The 21,258-nt window shown below is 44.2% G+C and overlaps 1 protein-coding gene across 3 annotated transcripts in view; it reads left to right on the top strand.

The window, feature by feature from the left end:
* The window catches only part of LOC115089156 (coiled-coil domain-containing protein 107-like), a 40,105-nt gene extending 19,360 nt beyond the window's left edge, over positions 1-20,745 (top strand). For 2 of the 3 annotated variants that reach the window (XM_029597167.1, XM_029597165.1), the window contains exons 3-6: positions 789-858; positions 7,226-7,316; positions 17,380-17,489; positions 20,359-20,745. In XM_029597167.1, coding sequence (XP_029453027.1) covers positions 789-858; positions 7,226-7,316; positions 17,380-17,489; positions 20,359-20,639 — 552 coding nt within the window. In that variant the 3' untranslated portion in view covers positions 20,640-20,745. Of the gene's footprint in view, positions 1-788; positions 859-7,225; positions 7,317-15,556; positions 15,747-17,379; positions 17,490-20,358 lie in introns of those variants that run through there. The other variant, XM_029597166.1, reaches the window with a different exon arrangement.
* The last annotated feature ends 513 nt before the right edge of the window (positions 20,746-21,258 follow it).

Below are 21,258 nucleotides of genomic sequence, written 5' to 3'. Positions count from 1 at the left end.
AACAAAACATGATGATACAGGTCAACCCCAATAACCCCTTATCAACTAACCCCTCCCCTTGACCCAGGCACAGGTATGAATGCTATTGGCAATGACCAGGGAATTCGAGTTTAAATTGTTCAGGGAGATAGATTAATGCGTCTTCTCAGGACAAAGAGTTCAGATAGAAACTGCGAGTTCTGTGAGGCAGTGTTTGTAAGTCTGCCTGCCAGGTTGCCAAAAATGATTTGCGTAAGTTAATAGTAATTTTATTTGGTGTACTTTAGGTGCATAGTGATATTTCTGTCACCCTGCATAGTGATATTTCTGTCACCCTGCAAATTTATAGCTCTTTTATATAGTGTTTTAAGATACAACAAAAAAATGTAACTAATCCTTATGGTCACGATTAAAATTTTACACAGCTTCCTGTTGCTGACATTTTTATTCCATGCAAACATTTTTTGTTCAGGAATAAAGTTCTAATGCGTGGACAAAATATAGCCATGTTAAAAAGGTTTTGAATTGTGCCCGTTGGTACTAAATGGCTTCATTTTGTTGAAAACTACCTGGCTCGTCCCTAGTATTGATATCCTCACAGGAAACCAGACATCTAGACTTATCAGGTTCATGAGCGTCTCCGTCCGTGCACCTGGGAGTTGATTCCCTCCAGTGCCAGTCAGAGCTAGAGGTTCCATTAGCACAAGTTTGAAACCGTGCCAGCAAGGCTTGACTCACAGTATCGCCTTGGATTTCCTTTGCTGTATGTTTTGACAGCTTGATATTGACCGCAGTGGTTTTGTTTTTAGATAAAATCTAAAGAAGAAAGCTCTTCCAGGATGGAGAAGAATGAGGAAGATAAGAAGGCAAAAGAAACAGGTATTCTGCTGTGTTGGATAAGGATTGGAGAAGTTCTTGGAGAAGTCCATTGACTTAGAAAATAGCCACTGCTATTACTACCGTAGCAACAGTAGCGTGGAATAAACTTAGTTTTTGGGTACTTGCCAGGTTCTTATGGCCTGGATTGGCCACTGTTGGAAACAGGATGCTGGGCTTGATGGACCCTTGGTCTGACCCAGTATGGCATGTTCTTATTGAAAAAGCGAATATTTCTTGGGTCCCCGTTTCTAGTGATTGGCACTTTCAAAGTCTGAATCATAAAATTGATTGGCATTGATTGAATAGCTTTTTGAAATGATGTATTTAAACAAAATCATTTCAAGAAGGCAAATGGGAAAATATTTTTGGATCATCAAAATAGATTTTTAAACAGGCACTGCAGCAAGTCATAAGATAAGATGGCTAGACGTGTACAATATGTTAAGTATCTCCAATTTGTTTTGGCATGTTTCATAAATGTTTATATATTCTCTTTCATGCCAGCATTTCTTCTTGGTTTTTGAGACAATCCTGCCAGCTGTAGATCTTGCTGTGGAATTTTGGCCTGTAACATTAATTAAATAGTCCAATGCATGGGACTGCTATGTGGGAACACCTGAGAGAGGAATATTTAATTGCTCTTTGAGCCAGGATATCCGGATGGCTGATTATTTTGCATAATTTTGTAATGAGCCGAAAATGAGCATGTTTAAAAATATCTGTTCTATGCTTTAGACAGTTGACATACCAAATCATGTTTCCCTGTATGTATCGGATCAGTCCAGACTCCTGGGTTCATACAACCATGCCAGCGGGCAGAGACAGAGAAAGTAAAACTGCCACTGCTTTATAAATGCTGATGCCCCCTGCAGTTCCTCAGTATTTCTCTGTCTCCAGCAGTGCAGGACTGATGCTTGAACCCTGCAGTTTGGTCTAGTAATTTTTTGGTTGATTCTTTAATTTTAAGCTGAGCCTTTCTCCCAGGGGGGTCGGGGTTGCTCGTGAGGAGCCCCTATCCTGTCTGGTTGAGGTGGGGGGGCTGGGGGGTCGGTGATCCTTTTGTACACCCGTACCCTGAAGTAACCGTGAAGTGCACATCCGATGGTCCGGATCCATCCCTGTCACAAGTTGGCTCCCAAATTAGTTTCCTCACTTTCCTCTCCTGTTTAATTGCTGAATTGAGCTGGACAGCTCTCTTCAGTGCTAGGAGAGGAATCTCTCACAGGCCGATACAGTACAGTGCACTCTGGCGGAGCGCACTGTTAACCCGTGATTGGACGCGCGTTTTCGACTCGCTAGCTTTACCCCTTATTCAGTAAGGGGTAATAGTGCGTCCAAAACGCTCATCCAACCCCTCCGAACCTAATAGCGCCCACAACATGCAAATGCTTGTTGATGGCCCTATTAGGTATTCCCGTGCGATTCAGTAAGTAAAATGTGCAGCCAAGCCGCACATTTTACTTTAAGAAATTAGCGCCTACCCAAAGGTCGGCGTTTCTGCCGGTGCCGGGGAAGTGCACAGAAAAGCAGAAAAACTGCTTTTCTGTGCACCCTCTGACTTAATATCATGGCGATATTAAGTCAGAGGCCCCAAAAGTTTAAAAAAAAAAAAAATTTAAAATGGGCTCGCGGGTTGAAAACCGGACGCTCAAATTTTGCCGGTTTCCGAGCCCATGGCTGTCAGTGGGCTCGAACCGACACCGGCAAAATTGAGCATCGGCTGTCAAACCTGCTGACAGCCGCCACTCCTGTCCAAAAAGAGGTGCTAGGGACGCGCTAGTGTCCCTAGCGCCTCTTTTTGCCTTGGACCCTAATTTAAATAAATTACTGTATTGCGCGCACAGGAGAGCTGGCGCTCGCCCGCTCTCCTGCGATTTTTACTGTATCGGCCCGTCAGTGAGGCTGCTTTTAGTGCAGTAAAGTTTGTAGTAAAAATAAATAAATAAAGGGTTCGGTAGGCAGGAACACGTAGGAGCTTGTGTTGGCTCCCTCTCTCCCGCGCCCCCCCCTCCCCGGCGCGATTTCGGCGGTTTTTCTCGGGTTTTAAAGGGTTTTTTTGTCTGTCTTTTTTACTTTTTACTTGTCGGGCCGTTGGTACTGCGATGGTGAGGGGGGGTGGCTTGTCGCACATGCGGGTCGACCCCGGCACGGCTTGCATTTTGGGGGGGGAGGTCCCTCTGAGCTCCCTCGGCCGGCTAAACGGCGGAGGAGCATTTCTGTCCTTTCCCCAGCAGCGTCGGGCTCGGCAACAACTGCGAGGCGTCCCGTTGCGGTAACCGCAGAAGCAGTGGCCATTTTGAATCCCCCGGGGGTCAGGCCCATGCTGCTGCAGCCTGTAGAAGATTCTCCTCCAGTGCTATTTCCAGTGCTCCCAGGTTCCATAGAGGGACAGGGAGCGTCAGGAGGGCCCCCTTTTGCCTCCGCCTGACAGTGGGCGGGCTCCGGCTCCTTTTTCGCCGGAATTTGTGCTTTTGATGCACAAAGCTTTTTTGGCACAGTACGAGGGGTGTATGCCTAGTGGAGGGGGTCAGCAACCTCTCTCTTGGCTCCCGGAGCCAGGCTTGTCCCGGGGGAGGGGCGCTGCCTGACTCTGTTCCCGGTCAGGACATACAGGGGCCGTTGCAGGCAGGAGCTGCACCCGCTCGAGGGGTGCGCGTGCCCACAGAAGCTCCGCAGGACGATCCCGACTGTCCAGGGGGGACACTGGACGGTACTCGGGCAGCGGACCCGGACCTGGTGGATGACTACCTGGGTGACTATTTGGACTCTGGTCCTCCGGCAGAGGGGGATGACCCCAAGATCCTCAGGTTGTTCCGCACAGACGAGCTAGCGCCACTCCTCCCTCAGGTCCTGGAGGAACTGCGATTCCAGTCTCCGCCTGCTGACTCTTGTAAGGACTGTGCAGGTCTGGTTTTACAGGGCACGAGGTGTCCTTCTGCTGGATTCCCGTAGCATGAATCAGTTCAGACGTTGGTGGAGCAGGAATGGAATATGCAGGACGCAGGATTGAGAGTCGGCAGGGCTATGGTTAAGCTGTATGCTTTGCCGGAACAGACCCTAGAGTTGTTTGCCCTACGCAAGGTGGACGCCGCGGTTTCCGCCATGACAAAACAGACGACTATCCCAGTTACAGGGGCGACAGCTCTAAAGGACGTTCAGGATCGCAAGCTAGAGATTCAACTCAAAAGGATTTTTGAGGTCTTGGCCCTCTGTCTTCGCGCAGCTATTTGTTCCAGCCTCATACAGAGGGCATGCTTACGCTGGGTACAGCGTGCCCAGGAGGAGCGGACACTCACGGATTAGCAAGCTGCTTGTACAGACCAGTTGGAATCGGCGATAGCGTTCATTGCCAATGCATTATATGATGTGGTCCGGACATCCTCCAGTATTATGGGGGCCGCGGTGTCGGCACGGCGCATGCTCTGGCTTCATAACTGGTCTGCGGCTATTTCTTCTAAGTCCCAGTTGTTGTCTTTAGCCTTTAAGGGTCAGCTCCTGTTTGGGGAGGACTCTGATCAGATTGTGCAGCAGCTGGCAGACGCCTAAAACATCTCGCTTGCCAGAAGACAGACCTTGGGGTAGGCGCAGTTTTCCCGCTCGGCAGCTTTTTCGGGACACTCGCAGGTTTCGCCAGCCGCGGCTCACAGGGGCGGATGCACAGAAGAATTTCTCATCTAGAGGACAGTCCTGGGGGCAGCCCTTTCGAGGGGGCTGTAGACCCTTCAGGAACTCCCGCAATGCCGTTGCCTCCAGTCCCAAATCTACGCAATGAAAGGAGGCCGGCCCACTCCGCCGTTCCTTTTGTAGAGGTCAGCTAGCATTGTTTTATGGGGAGTGGGCCAAGATCACACAGGACCAGTGGGTACTAGGTGTGATAAGAGATGGTTACGCCTTAGACTTTGCTCGGCCCGTCAGCAACCTGTTCCTAATCTCCTCATGCGGCTCGATTCAGAAACGCGGGGCGATACGGGAGACTCTGTGCAGGTTGCAGCGCCTGGGGGCCGTTGTGCCGGTGCCTCCGGAGGAACTTCGAACGGGGCAGTATTCGATTTACTTTGTAGATCCGAAGAAGGAGGGAATCTTTCGCCCCATTCTCGACTTTAAACAGGTGGCGTTGAGGGTTACTCGTTTTCGGATGGAAACGATACGCTCGGTGAGAGCAGCGATGCACACCCAGGAGTTCCTGGCATCCCTAGATCTGACGGAAGCATATCTTCACATACCTATTTCTCGGGACCAACAACACTACCTGAGGTTCATGGTCTTGGGGCAGCACTTCCAGTTCCAGGTGCTCCCCTTCGGATTGGCCACGGCGCCTCTGGTCTTTACCAAGATTTTGGTGGTCGTGGCGGCGGCGTTACGCTGGCAGGGGGTCCTAGTGCATCCCTATCTGGACGATTGGCTCGGGCAAAGTCGGCAGCCAGTTGCCATACACTGGTGCAAACGGTGCTTCGGACCTTGTGATTGCTATGCTGGGTGATGAATTTGGCAAAGAGCCACCTGGTACCGTCACAGACTCTGGAGTATCTGGGAGCATTCTTCGACACCAACAAGGGCAGAGAAATTCTGAAGAACGAACGGGCCCGCAAGTTACAATCGCATAATCTGCAATTGGCGCAGTTGAGGATCCCCAGAGCTTGGGATGTTACAGGTCCTCTGTTCCATGACCTCCACCTTGGAGCTGGTGCCATGGGCCTTTGCTATTATGCGTCCCTTGCAGCAAGCGCTCCTGGGCTAGTGGAGTCTGGTGTCGGCGAAGTATCACCAACCCGTTTCTCTTTCTCCAGAGACCAAGGACAGTTTGTCGTGGTAGCTTTTTTGTGGATGCAAATCCTTTTTTTCACATTTCCTCTTGCCGTTGAAGCATAGAGCAATGTTGGAGTCGCAATAACCGTGTGTATGTTTATTGAATAAGGATATTAATCTACAGGTAGTAGCTGTCATTCCCGCAAGCCACCCCATGCCTCTTCTCTTCATTCACATCCTCTAGACTTTATGGATCCCCAGTATTTATCCCTCGCCCCTTTGAAGTCGTTCACAGTTCTGGTCTTCACCACTTCCTCCGGAAGGGCATTCCAGGCATCCACTACTCTCTCCGTGCAGAAATACTTCCTGACATTGGTTCTGAGTCTTCCTCCCTAGAGCTTCAAATCGTGACCTCTGGTTCTGTTGATTTTTTTCCAACGGAAAAGGTTTGTCGTTGTCTTTGGATCATTAAAACCTTTCAAGTATCTGAAAGTCTGTATCATATCACTTCTGCTTCTCCTTTCCTCCAGAGTGTACATATTTAGATTCTTCAATCTCTCCTCATAAGTCATTCGATGAAGACCCTTCACCTTTTTGGTCGCCCTTCTCTGGACCGCCTCCATCTTGTCTCTGTTTCTTTGGAGATACAGTCTCCAGAACTGAACACAGTACTCCAGGTGAGGCCTCACCAAGGACCTGTACAAGGGGATAATCACTTCCCTTTTCTTACTCGATATTCCTCTCTCTATGCAGCCCAGCATTCTTCTGGCTTTAGCTATTGCCTTGTCACATTGTTTCATCGACTTCAGATCATTAGACACCATCACCCCAAGGTCTCTCTCCTGCTCTGTTCACATTAGTCCTTCTCCCCCCATCGAATACAGTTCTTTCGGATTTCCACACCCCATATGCATATATCCGTCTGCTGGATTATGGTAACACACATGTTTATGCTTGTCCAGTTTCTGAGGTTTTACCTTATTTTTTTAAACAAAAGTAAAAAAAAAAAAAAAAAAATTTTGAAATTATTTTTCACATTTTTCCAAAATGTTTTCAGTGTCTTAATATGAGGAAATCCATAAGAATTTTGACAGTGAATTTTTTTCTATCCATTTATTGTAGGTTTGAATCATTTATGAATGTTTGACCTACTGTTGAAAGTCTGTATTCTTGTAACATTTTTCTGAGCATTCCCATTCTTCCTCTTGTTTGTTCAACAATTTAGCAACCAGAGTAGTTGCTCAGTGAATCCAGGTCTGCATAAACCAATGGCCTGGTCCAGCCCTCTGGCTCCAGCTGCGATGTGGGGGGTCTGGGTATGGAAGGAAGAGTCTCCATAAGCTGAGAGGTGCTTCAGCACGCCTTCTGGGGAAAGGGAGCAGCTGAGACTGCTGGAGGAGAGCGGAAGAGACCATCCCCAAAAATTGTGACTCCTAACTTCATTGCAAATATCCACATGACTACTTGAACTCTTATAAGTTGACTTTAAATATAAACATAAGAATGTGAAAAGGTAGCAGTGGAGGTGAAATGTGGCTCTCATATTAGACTGGGCTTTAGCACCTACATTGGTGATGTAATAATTCTGCACGATTATATATACTATAACTTTGTTTTCTAGAAAACCAACTTCTGGAGTTGGAACAGCGTCTAGCACAGACAGAAACGATGTTAAACAGTTTACTCTCTCAGCTGGACCCCCTTTCTAATTGGTAAGAAATTGTACAAATAAAAACTGGCATTTGTGTTTTTCTAATAATTAGAAAGTAATTGCCTTTTAAATCCAGAACACTGTACACAGTTTTCATGACATAATTTACTGCTGGCTCTTGGGTGCATACTATACTGTGAGAAATATGGTTATTATATATATGGACTTATGATGGTGTATGTATGTGTGTATATATATATATATATATCATGTGCAGTCGCTTCCTCTTGTTGGTATCTTTCATTGATTCAAATGATAGAAATTCATCATTCACATCAAATTTGTAGTTAATTCCTCTGTGTATGTAATACCACCCACCCCCAGTTAAAAGTGTCCCCTCTAGTGTATGTGTGTGTATGTATAGCATGTCACATTGACTCTATACAGAGGCTCGCTCTTTTTCCTCCCCCCCCCCCACACATGTGATGAAAACATTTTCTCCAGTATCGCAAGGCTAACGTGGATAGAACGCTCAGAAAAAAAGGTGTTATTTCTGATGTTAAATCCCAAGTTAGTGTGTTACTCTATCGCGGCGGTTCTCAACCGGTGTGTCGCCAAGCACACGCAGGTGTGTCACCACGCTTCCCAGTCCCCTGCTGGCCCAGCTGCTCCCCCAGCTCCAGCGAAATAGAAGTCTTGCTGTGCCCGAGCTTAGAATACTGATAGCCCAGGCGGAACACCACAGGAGAGCTGGAGTCAGCGGCACCAGCATGGTCTCTTCTTCCCGCTCCACAGCCCAGAAGAGGAAGTGGAGTGCAGCAGCCACACGGGCGGGAAGAAAAAGCCATGTTAGGTAAAGTGCGTGCAGAGTCAGCCCGAAGAAGAAGAGCAGCATCAGCCCAGAGCAAAACGAGGAGCAAAGTCAGGCCCCAGGGCCGATGGGACTCCTTTCTCAAGGTGGTGAGGGCTGGAAGAGGGAGGAGGCTGTTGCGGCCATTAATTCGGTGGGGAGAGTGACTGAGCGAGCATACGTGTTTGAGTTTGTGTGTGTGAGACAGCAGGTATAGAAGTGTGTGATTAAGAACCTGTTTGTGTGATTGAGAGCCTATGTAAGTGAGAGAGAGAGAGCATGTCTGTGACTGAGAGAGGAGAAAGTTGCAAGCAACCCCCCCTCCTCCTCCTAATTCACAACAATCTCAGGGCAACTGTAAATCAAATGTTTCCAGGTATTGAGAACAGAGCATTTTTAATTGAGTCATTGTGCTGCTGTTTTGAAATATTTTATTGGTGTCTAGAAATTTTTTTATGAGTTTTTTTTAAATTATTGGATATTCCACTCATCTGTTTTGAAATCTGTTCTTTTTATTAATATGGATTTACTGCTATTGATTTTATATTTCTTGCTTTATTTTATGAGGACTGGTGATTTCTCTTTTTCCCGTCGATAGCAGGGCTGAATTAGCCATGCTGTCATGGGGATCTGTCAGTCAGGTCCGGGAGGCGGAGATTGTCAAAGCAGAGATTAGAGCTTTGCTCTCTGCGGCTGCACGTGTGTTCCCGCGCTGGAAAGTAACGGATTCTCCTCGATCTGTTTTTTCCGCGAGCGGGATCGCACGCAGAGTTGTTCTTCTCCTCAGCGTTTAAGAATAGAAATGTCAAAATCGGGGTTTAAACCCTGTAATTGCGGTAAGGTAATGTCGTTCATGGATGGCCATGACCGATGTTACTGATGCCTGGGGCCAGATCATAATCGTGAGGATTGTGAATATTGTTCGAAAATGTCTCTGAGAGCCCTGAAACAACGGGCCTCTAGACTTCAGGAACTTTTTGCCTCATCGGAGCCATCGGAGGCTCATTCGTCACCTGGCCCTGCTTCTTTTCAGGCTCCTTCAAAAAAGAGGGCATCTTCGTGGGATCCTCAATCCTCCAAACTTGGAGGTTAGGACTTGACAAACCAGCAAGGGCAATTGGATTTTAAAAAATCCACAGACCCAGAATCACCGGCGCAGGCAACATCGGCGCCAAACATCCAAGTGCCTAATACTTCTGCGCCTAAGATACCTTATGCGCATAATGTAAACACTTCTGCGCCTGAAGAGATATTGGCACACAATTGGACTGTGTGCACGGCGCCGAAGACACTTGGGCGCAAGACGCCAAAAGACCCTGTGCGCACGGCGCAGGAAAGTTCTGCGCGCATGACGCAGAAGTACCCTTCGCGCACAGCGCCGACAACGTCTACGCGCACGACGCAGGACATGTCTGTAAGAATGGCGCTGGAGACATCGGCGCCGATCACTCCTGTGCACATAAAACAAAAAAGATATGCGCGTAAGTGTTGTGCACATAACCCCGAATCGGCACACAAATCACCAGATCATGGGTTAAAGCGACGACGTGGACATTCCAGATCTTATTCCACCTCTCCATCGCTAACCCCACCTCGTTCACTTACTTCCCTCTCTTTGAGAGCTACTTCGACAGAGTATACAATAAAACGTAGAAAACGATCACTGTCTTCACGTAGAAGACCACCATTATCATAAGCACTCACGGCACTCCCACCACAGAAAGTCTGAAAAAAGGAGTGCAACATGGGAAGTAAGCCCTTCGACTTCTAAAACATCTCATGTAACTTCAAACACCTTCTCTTACAGAGAGGTAAAACAAGTTGACTCCTCTAACGCTTCTACAGCTTCGGAGGATTCAATGCATACAATCTGTGGAAAGAAACAGAAAGTCCATAAAGGGTCTACTAAATTAACTCGAACCACTCCAACGCAACCGAAAGTGTGTGAGTCAAAAGAACCAGAGGGACGGACAATAATGCCCCCTCGTACAAAAGAAGCTTTTTATCAATTGTCACAGTCTTTGGCAGGATTTTATGAAACACTTCAGTCATCCTTTAAAATGACTAATCTTGCCTCTGACAATTCTCCGGAACATAAGCCACTGACTGACAGAGAACCATCGGTGGAGCCTCCTACATCTCCTATAGTCAACCGACCAATTTCACCAATTTATAAACAGGATACATCTTTTGATTCTCCTTCACTGCAAACATCCCCATCATCATCTACGGGATTCCCATCGGATCCACAGGAATAACCTCAGGAGCCGTATTTCCCTCCGGAAGACCTTACATACCCGAAATTTCTGGAAAAATTGGGTATAATACTGCATCTAGAGGTCCAAAAAGAGACAGACCCTAGATTAGAAACCCTTGGTCTCCTAAAGATTTTTGATACCCCAGGGGAACCGACATCTCTTCCACCACAAGAAATCCTGCATTCCGTCTTACAGAAATCCTGGGAAACACCTTACGCAATCTCAGCGGTTTCCAGGAAGACAGATATAAAATTCAGTATGAGGAAAATATCCCCGTACTCTATACCACAATTACTTCATACTTCAATTGTGGTAGTCGGCGATGCAAAGATTCAGGAAAGCGAAGTTGCATTCCTCATACCCACCAGGGAAAGACAAATATTTAGATGAGTTTGGCAGTAAAATATACCATAACTCAATGTTGAATGCCAGAATTATGCTCCATCAATTCTACAAGGTACAATACCTATATGAGTGCATACAAGCTATAAAGGGTATGTTGTCTTCGACTGCAGATCAAATACCTCCGCCTCTACATGACATGGAAGAGTGTTCTCGACACCTTTTGAGATCGATCTGTGAAGCGTCTTCCAGAACATCTGAAACAGCCATTGCAGCCCGAAGACTAGCATGGTTACGCTCAAGTTCGATACTTGAAGATTTACATGAGAAACTAACAAACCTCCCATGTACAGGAGATAACCTGTTGGAGAACGATTCCAGGACACAGTAGGTAAACTAAAGGAAGCGGCTCTAGCAGTACAATCATTAACATCACATCCTCACTATTCGACCACACGTCGATATATGGGATCTACTCGTCGGCAATCATGTGCCAGGAGACCTTTACAGATCTTACCAATCTTTTCGTACACAGGCATACCCTTCTTACCAGTGTCCTACTCCACAACAGAATACCTCAACCCAATGTAGAGGTAAACCACGTAAACAGAGACAGCAGGCACAACAGCCGGCTACTACAGTAAAATCGACCCCATCTTTTTAGTTACCCAGCCACCACCACAACATCAAGCACCACCCGGCAGGATTCATTCTTGCCTGGGAGAGAATAACATCCGATCAATGGGTTTTGGAGATAGTACGTCACGGTTATCAACTCCAATTTGTCACAAAACCCATATTACCTCAGCTTTCCACTCTCAAAATTCAAAGCTTTGAACCACAATTGGGGGAGGAAATTGTTTTGCTTCGCAAACAACAAGCAATTTGACAAATTTCCCCAGAGACCCAATCAGAAGGATTTTATTCCCCATACTTCCTCATACCCAAGAAGTCGGGTGGCCTTCGCCCCATCCTAGACCTAAGGGAATTGAACAAGTTTCTCACCAAAGAGAAATGCCACTAAAATAAATAAATAAATAAATTCAAATTGGTATCGTTGAAATCAGTCCTTCCTCTGATTCAAACCAACGATTGGATGTGTTCTATCGACCTGAAGGATGCTTACACACACATTCCAATCCAATCCATCCTCTTGGCGTTACCTATGCTTTCGCTACCGGCATCAACACTACCAATACAAAGTTCTTCCCTTTGGACTTTCGGCTGCACCCAGGGTTTTTACCAAATGCATGGTAGTGGTGGTGGCTCATCTCAGACAACAGGGCATAACCATCTTTCCATATCTGGACAATTGGCTCATAATTGGCCCAACTCCAGCTATCTTACTCAATCACCTCCATCTGGTGATTATAATGCTTATAGGAGTTAGGATTAGTGATCAATTTTCAGAAATCACACCTACAACCAACACAGCAGTTACAATTCATAGGAGCATGCCTGGACACCACTTGCAACAGGGCATACCTACCAAACGACAGAATATCACACTTCCGTCACCTTCTACAAGAATTGAATCTTACTCAGAAACCTTCAGCGAGACAAGTTCTAGTAGTCCTAGGCCACGTGGCGGTGGCTATTTTCACGGTTCCCAACACCAGGCTACACATGAGACGTCTGCAATGGGGCTTGAAACGTCAGTGGAAACAACACTCTCAGCCATTGACACAGAAAGTATCGTTGATCTCCGACATGAGGAAAGACATAACATGGTGGCTCCTAGACTCCACCCTGTCCAAAAGAGCATTGTTCAGCTCCCCTCCCCACAACGCAGTCTTAACCACAGATCGCAAGGGCTGGGGGGGCACACCTCGAGATTTACGAGACACAAGGGTTATGGACAATCTCGGAACAGAACCTGCAAATAAATTTATTAGAACTCAGAGCGATTCGGAAGGCCTTACAAGTGTTCCAAGACCATCTGAAAGGCCGCAGGGTCATGATCTACATGGACAATCAAGTAGCAATGTTTTACATCAACAAACAAGGAGGGTCCGGTTCATGGTCCCTTTGCAAGGAGACCCTGCAAATATTTGAACACGCTCACAAAAATTGCATACATCTACAAGCAACTTACCTACCAGGCATGTCAAATACAAGAGCGAACAGATTAAGCCGCATCTTTCATCCTCACGAATGAGCACTCAATACAGAAATAGCCCAAGACATATTCTCGCACTGGGGGACACCTTCGATAGATCTCTTTGCAACAGAGATCAATGCTCAAGTGCCCAAATTCTGCTCAATAAGACCAAGCCAATACAGGATCGCTCAAGATGCCTTCCTCATCCCGTGGATGACAGGCCTCCTATACGCCTTTCCTCCCATACCACTCATAACAAGGACAATTCAAAAGTGCATAGCAGACAAAGCTCAATTGATACTCACGTTATTCTTCCTGGTGCAATTCCAAAGGGGTACCACCATTGGACTGCTCACCTGAATTGCTCATTGATTATCTGCATACACTATATGTAGCTGGTCTAGCAACATCTTCCATCAGAGTTCATCTCAGCGCCATAGGTGCCTATCATAGACCAGTTAACAATATTCCTATATCCAATCACCCCTTACTATCTCGTTTCATTAAAGGGTTAACTCATCTTCGTCCTCCAATCGCTAAGCCTCCAGTTCCGTGGAACCTTAACATAGTTTTGGAACAGCTCATGCTTTTCCCATTTGAACCCATGGACTCGGCACATATTAAATACCTCACATGGAAAGTTGTATTCCTGGTTGTAGTAACATCGGCACGAAGAGTTAGTGAATTACAGGCCTTGGTCCATTATTCACCACTCAATTCCATCTCAATCAAACCATGGAATTACCCACTTTTTTCCCTAAACCTCAAACAAATGATAGAGAAAAACTACTGCACACACTAGATTGTAAAAGAGCCTTAGTATACTACAAAGAAAGGACAAACTCTGACTCCCGTGTTTCTCAACTCTTTGTCTCTTTTGACCCAAAGGCACCTGGATTACCAGTGGCACCATCTCCAGCTGGATAGCACCGTGCATCAAATTCTGTTACCATAAACAGAAAATACGACTAGTTTCAGAACCTAACGCTCACCAAGTCAGAGCAGTAGCAACCTCATTGACACACCTAAACAATGTGCAACCCATAGACATTTGCAAGGCAGCTACATGGTCATCGCTTCATACCTTCACATCTCACTACTGCCTTGATCAACAGGCAACCACTGATGCGAAGATAGGGCAAGCAATCCTGCAATGTCTATCCTCCTGTCCAAGGTGACCGCCACACTGTTCATGATCACGTACAAATGTATACATATATCAAATAATGTGATCGAGAGCTTGGGACTCCCATGACAGCATGGCTAATTCAGCCCTGCTATCGACGGGAAAAAGCAAGTTTGCTTACCGTAAATGATGTTTCAGTAGATAGCAGGGTGAATTAGCCATGCTGACTCACCCTCCTCCCTGGCAGTCACCTAGTCTTAGACTACACTACAGCTTAATCACAGACTGAGGAGAATCCGTTACTTTCCAGCGCAGGAACACACACGCAGCCGCAAAGAGCAAAGCTCTAATCTCTGCTTTGACAAGCTCCGCCTCCCGGACCTGATTGACAGATCCCCATGACAGCATGGCTAATTCATCCTGCTATCTACGGAATCATCGTTTACGGTAAGCAAACTTGCTTTTTCCTTAATTGCACTGCATATAGAGACTCTGGCTTGTTGCGGTTTCCAGTTCAGTTTTTGACTGCACGTTTCTATTTACGGTATGCGCTATGGTCTCTTTATTCATTGTTAGGTGAGGGCCTGCACATGTGATTAAGGTTTCTGGGTAGGGCTCTAGAGTAACCTGGCTTGTTCCATTTTCCTAATGGAAGTATTTGAGTATTGGTGTAATATTTTCAGTATTGCCTTTTTCTTAGGTAGGCTGGTTGCTGTTCTGGTATGGGAGGTTGCTGTTTATATAATTTATGTTCAGAGGGAGTACTGTTATTTTTCCCTTGTTTCATTCTTAACAATAAAAGTAATAATGGGGCCTTTTTTTTTTTTTTTTAATTTCCACAGTAGATTGTAATGAGCAGTGTGTCTCGCATGTGAGACCCATTTGTCAGGTGTGTCCTGACCGAAAAAAGGTTGAGAACCACTGCTCTATCGCGTTCTGCACTGGCAGACCCTCATTTCCATTAACTCCTCCCCAACTCCGCCCACTTGCATACTAAAGGTGAAATTTGCATACTAATGTGTGTGGTAATATTTATCGTATACATTAAGAAAATGCCATACTGGGTCAGACCAAGGGTCCATCAAGCCCAGCATCCTGTTTCCAACAGTGGCCAATCCAGGCCATAAGAACAGTGGCCAATCCAGGCCATAAGAACCTGGTCCTAACGCATTTTGATGAATGACCTGGTTAGCCAATTAAATGCCAATACTCAGCATTTATTTATTTATTTGAAACCATTTAGAATCTGCTATTTCCACCAAGAATACCATTTAATGCAGAAAGCAATTTACAAAATGATTAGATACAGATATTGGAGTACAAGGGATCCTGTTAAGGGAAGTGATTTGCTAATGTGTGAGGGACTTCTTTAGTTTTAAGCGCAAGATTAAAAATATTAGAAGAAATGATCCAGCATGTTTAGTTATATGCAACTGTTTGAGACCAATGGTCATATATGACCCGCAAAGCATTTTTGGTCTGAAGTGATATGGGCTGGTGCATGGGTGGTGTTAGGGTCTCATTTAGCAGCCTTTCAATAATTTGCTGCACGTTTGTGAAATCGCAGCTAGATACACAAAAGGATTTGCTCCAGGCTCAGCCCCTCCTCTTCTCTTCCCTGCAGGCTGCCTGGAGGGAAGGGGCAGGAGAACGACGCCCCTAGTGCTCAGACTCTTAAGCCTGAAAAGAAGTGCCAGAAGCCCTTTCCAGGTTGTTCCCTGAACCCAGAAGGGGTGAATGTCCAATGGGCTGGCCAGGGTTCTCCACTGAGAGAGCCCATCACCCAGACTTGCAAGTGAGATGATTGAAAACTCTGCCCGATCCCCAGGCTCATGTGCACTAACCACTTCAGTCTCAGTCGCATCATCACGATGCAGTGCGTTAACATTAATCAAGGACCTCTTTACAAAAAGAAATCAGATAAGTCTGATCTTACCAGATTATGAACTATTATCTTCCCTTTTTTTTTGCAGCCATCAATAAATTGCGTACGCTCTTAAACAACAATTTTGAATTAGTTAAATGAGCTTTTAATCCCTAGAGTACAATATTCTTTCCTTATTACAAACACCTGTTTTCTGTACTGCGCCATGCACGATTGATATTCCTCTTTAGCTTCATCGTTCCTCAGCTTCCTCCACCTTCTTTCGGCACATCTCATCACGGTTCTTAACTCCGCTAGTTCTCTACTAAACCATGGAACTCTGCGAGTCCTGGTTTTTTTGTTTGTTTTTTTTTTTAAATACGTGCGCTGCCTTTGAAGGGGCAACGGTATCATAAACTTTACTTAAAGGCATTACAATCCGCAAATAATTCATCACGCAAATACTGATCCAGTGCCATTTTCTCCATTTCCTTTAATCGGCGTCAGATTCTTTGAATAGAATCCCATTCGTAAAGGATGCATTGGGGCTGACGAGGCCTGGACTACACAGTTAGAAAAAGCTTTAACTTCCCCTTTTCTAGTATATAAGTATTTACGGCAGAAACTGCTTCAGGCTGGACAGGTTTCGGAGGGGCTCTCTAGCAACCCACATAGATAATAGTAAGAATAAAACCAGTTATAAACCAGTAGCTTACTTCTAGAAGACTATTAGGCTTGCACAAGTATAGCATAACCTGTGATTAATGAATATTAATGAGAAAAATACTGCAGTTCTGCTATTGATAACCAAAGGTTGCACTTCTGCTTTTTGAGATATATAAAGTATAAATAATGAGCATACAAACTGACAATTTATTGCTTGAATCTTAATACTTTGCCTTGTATGAAAGAAAGCAGAAGTGAAAAAGTATACTGAAGAAGGAATTGTAATTGGGAAGGCAGGTATTGTTTCCTGATTCCTTTTGTGGTGGCAAAGCCTCTGTGTGTTCGCACATCCTGAATAAAGGGAATTTGTTCACAGCAGCAAGATGGGAAGAAGGGACCCAAAAATGTAATAAAATTCACACCAGACAGCGCTATCCAGCTGTTATCTAGATAATTTTACATGAAAGCAGTCCTGAAGTTAGTTGGATGTACTTATCCGGCTAACTTTTTGAAATAGCTGCTGAATTTCCAAGCAAAGTTATCCGGATAAGCTTATTCAGCTAACTTTGCAACCCGGCCAGTGCCTGAATATGGACCTCATATAAAATAGAAATGAGATTTTGTTGATGAAAAATCATAGCACTTAACTGTACTTTGTAACTCCAGGATGTTTGTAATTTCATAGAAAGCACACACTTTTGTCTGATTAAATAATAGCAAAATTGCAATTCTCAGGTTTTCCCGGGATTGTATTCTTGCTCAATTTTTGAAAGACTTCATGCTGCCATATCCACAGCATTAATTTGATAAAGTGCTTCCGAGTTTGTGTTTGTATCAAATGTATTTCCTACTGTGTTGCTTTCTTTTTAGGGCAAGCCCGATTGCTGATCTGCTCTGGTGTGTTTTATTTGTTACAGTGTTACTGTTCTGGCAAATAATCACAAAGATGAAATAATGACACAGCTGCAATCAATTAGACAGCTGATGAAAGAAAGTGAGATCAATAAATTGGAACAGAATCTTGAAGGTAAATTGTCATTTTTACTCTCTATAGATTTCTGAGGTTATTACTCAGAAAAGCCGATTGATCTTTTCTGTTTATAATTAATAGAAGTATCAATATTAAACTATTTGTAGTTTTTGTTAATAGCTTTTAAGAATCTGAGGGAATGATGAAACTCTTAAAGTAGCACATAGCAAGCAACTCTTCTGGCTGTTGTATACTCATGGCAGAGTAGTTTAGTATAATAAAAGTTGTCATATGCATGTGTCAAGAGACTTAAGATAATTACTAAATTATATTTTGTATGAATGTTGCTCTTCCTGAGTTATCTTCTAACTATAATTAGCTCCTAATGGTAAAAAAATATATATAGAGAGAGAGAATTCCAAAAATAAAAATAACGCCCTAATCTGAAGAAATTAAAACTTTTTCTCCAAAACCATACAAAACAAGTGAGCAATGCCTGCTATATATAGCTGTAAACAATCAAATATAGCTCTCCTGTTTTAATATGGTATGGTTTGGATTAAAACTTTTTTTAATTTCTTCACATTAGTGCATTTTTCGATTTTTGGAATCTTCACATTGCCCAATTTTCTATTTTTTTTTTAAATACAAGGAGCTATTTGGACCTAGAGGGCAGCAGGGGTCCTTCTTACTGAACCTCGTAGACCAGAATCCTCTTGGCTGTGTGGTGTTTTGCGCTTCTCCAGAGTTTCCTGCCTAAGGTGGTGTTGAAATGCTTACATAGGCTTGGATGTAGCGGAATAATGAGCCGTGACAAAAAAAAAAGGGGTGGTGGGGCATTTCTGCAGCGGCGCCGCACGCTATCGCCCCCGTAGCGCCAGTGAAATAGCTGTAGCTACAGGCCTCTAATTTCCCTAAACCCGCCCAAACTCCTCCCTTTTCCCTAATTTAAATATTCAAATCGCAATGTGGTAGTTATCACGTGCAATAACGTCCTAACACACACAATAATGGCCCATCGCAGTTTGATGGCTGACCCAGAAAACTAGTTGGTCATCTGTTCAACATATTTCCTTCAACCTCATGCCGAAAAGTGGAAAAATTAGGCCGTAAAGAGACTTTAATCTGGAAAAGAAGTCCTTACGGGTTCCATCTTGCTTTTTAGCATTTTAATGCCAAGAAGCCTGTGAATAAATACAAAATATCCAGCGCATTATTTAATTTGCTGTTTCCTGACACACACAAAGCCCGTGCGCCTCCACCAATAGAAATACTGGCTGGCTACTGTTGAATAGATTTGTAAGACTTCATTGTGGAATTCAATCCAAACACTATTTTCTTGACTAGTACTTCTCAGTTCTGGTCCTCACCCTAAAAAGAGGTCTAGTTTTCAGGAAAACCAAAATATGCAAATGTTTGGGTCTATACATCAAATGCATATAATTATTCAATGTGGATAGCATGAAAACCAGATCTATTGGAGGGGGTCCAAGAGTCATGTTTGAGAATAATTGATGCAGACATTGCCACTTCTCAGGTTTGTCATTTTGGTGTTACTGATATGTTTGCAATAATGATTAACCTTCCCTCTCCACCTCTAGGATTAATTTTTCTTTGATTTATCACCAAGTTTGTCTGCTGTTTTTTCTTTGTAAAATCTACTAAATAAATGAAGCTTGACAGACGTGCCGCAAATGCACAGTAGAGAGCAACTCTACCATGCATGCGCGGGCAGCACATCGGTCAGAACTTGCCTGTAACAAAAATGGCGCGGCGAGGAGCAGGAGCAGTAGAGGCGGCGTGCGAGGGAGGGAGGGACCTCCCCCGGAGATCTTCCGTCTGCACCATCCGAAGGGGTTGTGAATAAGCGGGGAGGGGAGGGGATTGAGAGAGGGGGAGTGACTGGGGGGGGTGAGGGAGGAGGGAGTGACTGAGGGGAGGGGGGAAGGGGGAGAGACTGAGGGGGGGAGGAGAGAGTGGGGGGAGGTGGGAGGGAGACTAGGGGGAAGGGGAGAATGAGGGGAGGGAGTGAAGAATGAGGGGTAAGGAAATGGACCGAAAAAAAAGTTAATGTACCCCGTTGTTACGGACTTAACGGCTTGCAAAACTATAAACCAAATAATGTTTTTGTGTTTTATCAGTTTATCTCTTGTGCTGTTTTAACACTTGGTTTACCAGACCTTTAGCAAGTTCCTGCCATCAGTATCGCATAAAGAAATACTTGTAGGAAGGATAAATTATTTTTTTCTGCAGATAGGTTATGACTATTAGCATGCTTTCTCCCTCATTGTTTTCAGCTTGTCACGTACCAGCAACAAGTTTAGAGAGGCATTCTTGTGGGTTCTGTAGTTTCTCCTCTCCAACACCCCGGCTCTGGCTTTTTACAGATGCACTTGTGCCAGCCTGTCCATGTATAAGTCCATCTGCATGACTGACTTAAGTGCACAAGTCCTTCTCACCATAGACTTATGCATAGAAGCCTGATGTGCTGATAAAATAGTGTGTGGAGAGGCAGACTTCAAAGTACATGTGCACTTGGACAGGCACAGGGTTCTCTTTGTGTATTATACAAAGAACACTTTATAGGAACTGAGAGGCTGTTGTCAGTGCTTTTAATGCCACCTGTGGCACCCGTTCTCTATTCTAGTTTTGAGAATAGCTTCTTGGAATGCTATTTTTTTAGAAAAAAGAAATTGCATTTTCTTGTATCACCTAATTTGAAATATTTTTCCTTTTTAATGCAGATCCCAACTTGGTGTAAGGTTCACTATCTCAACATTACAGTCACATCAGTTTACCAACAAGCTATTTCAAATTAATTTTTTAAATTAGAGCATATATGTAAAAATTTGAAAGTATAAATTTGTAAAGTGTTATGATTTTCAATTCATGTACTTTTCTCATTTTGCATTTTTTTTTAAATAAGGTGAAAACGGAATCTGTAAAGAAAAATTAGAAGATCTAATTCAGTCCTTGGGAAAGCACTGCCAGGTGGAAGAAGTGGATGATAACCGTGAAGCAGTTTTGCCTGAAACTGATAACGAGGAATACTGTAGAACAGCGGACAATGAACATAATGAGCACGGACTCCATTTTAGTCACATGACTGATTCAAAGTACACAGAAATTAGAGATAGAGATGTTCAAGAGGACGCATCACAAGATGTAAAACATTCTAGATTACGGAGACGTAATAGAAAGGACTGATTGTAATTTGTGCAGATCTGAAAATATCAATTGTTCTTCCTGAATTTTTACATATGTATCATGTGTGACCTACCTCTGCTTGAAATAAATGACTGTGCTTGCTTCAGCCTCTCTTCTTTTTCTGTAGATGCAGAACTCATTACTAGCACTGCAGAGTTCAGAAAGGAATCTCTAAATGATTCTGCAAAAGTAGAATTTGGATACTTATAAGCTTCCTTTAGTAATAGCAATGTTTTCAGTGGTCTATGTTATCATTATTTATCTCCTTCCCTTATTTCGTAATAGTGGCGTGCAGTATCGCCTGTGAATTACTTAATTTAACATCACCGCTAGGGGAGGAACAATTTGTTCTAACAAGTCAATAGACATCACAACTACATGAAACATTCATAATTATACAGATTTAACACATTGCAAAATGACCTTCCCACTCCAACCATCCCATCATAAATAGGTTTTTAATCTTTCTATAAATAAGTAATCATTTCGCTATACTCCTCTGGAAGCCTAGTGCAGAGATCAGGACCTACGACACATCTATTTTTTTTTTTGTTCTTTCTAATCATACTTTCTGTACCCCAGAAACAGAAAGCAGGACTTTCTGGGAGGATCGTAGAGA

The sequence above is a fragment of the Rhinatrema bivittatum genome, chromosome 4, assembly GCF_901001135.1.
Source record: "Rhinatrema bivittatum chromosome 4, aRhiBiv1.1, whole genome shotgun sequence".
Lineage (NCBI taxonomy): Eukaryota > Metazoa > Chordata > Amphibia > Gymnophiona > Rhinatrematidae > Rhinatrema > Rhinatrema bivittatum.
The sequence above is the reverse complement of the archived record's forward strand: the minus strand, read 5'-3'. Positions and strand labels throughout refer to the sequence as shown.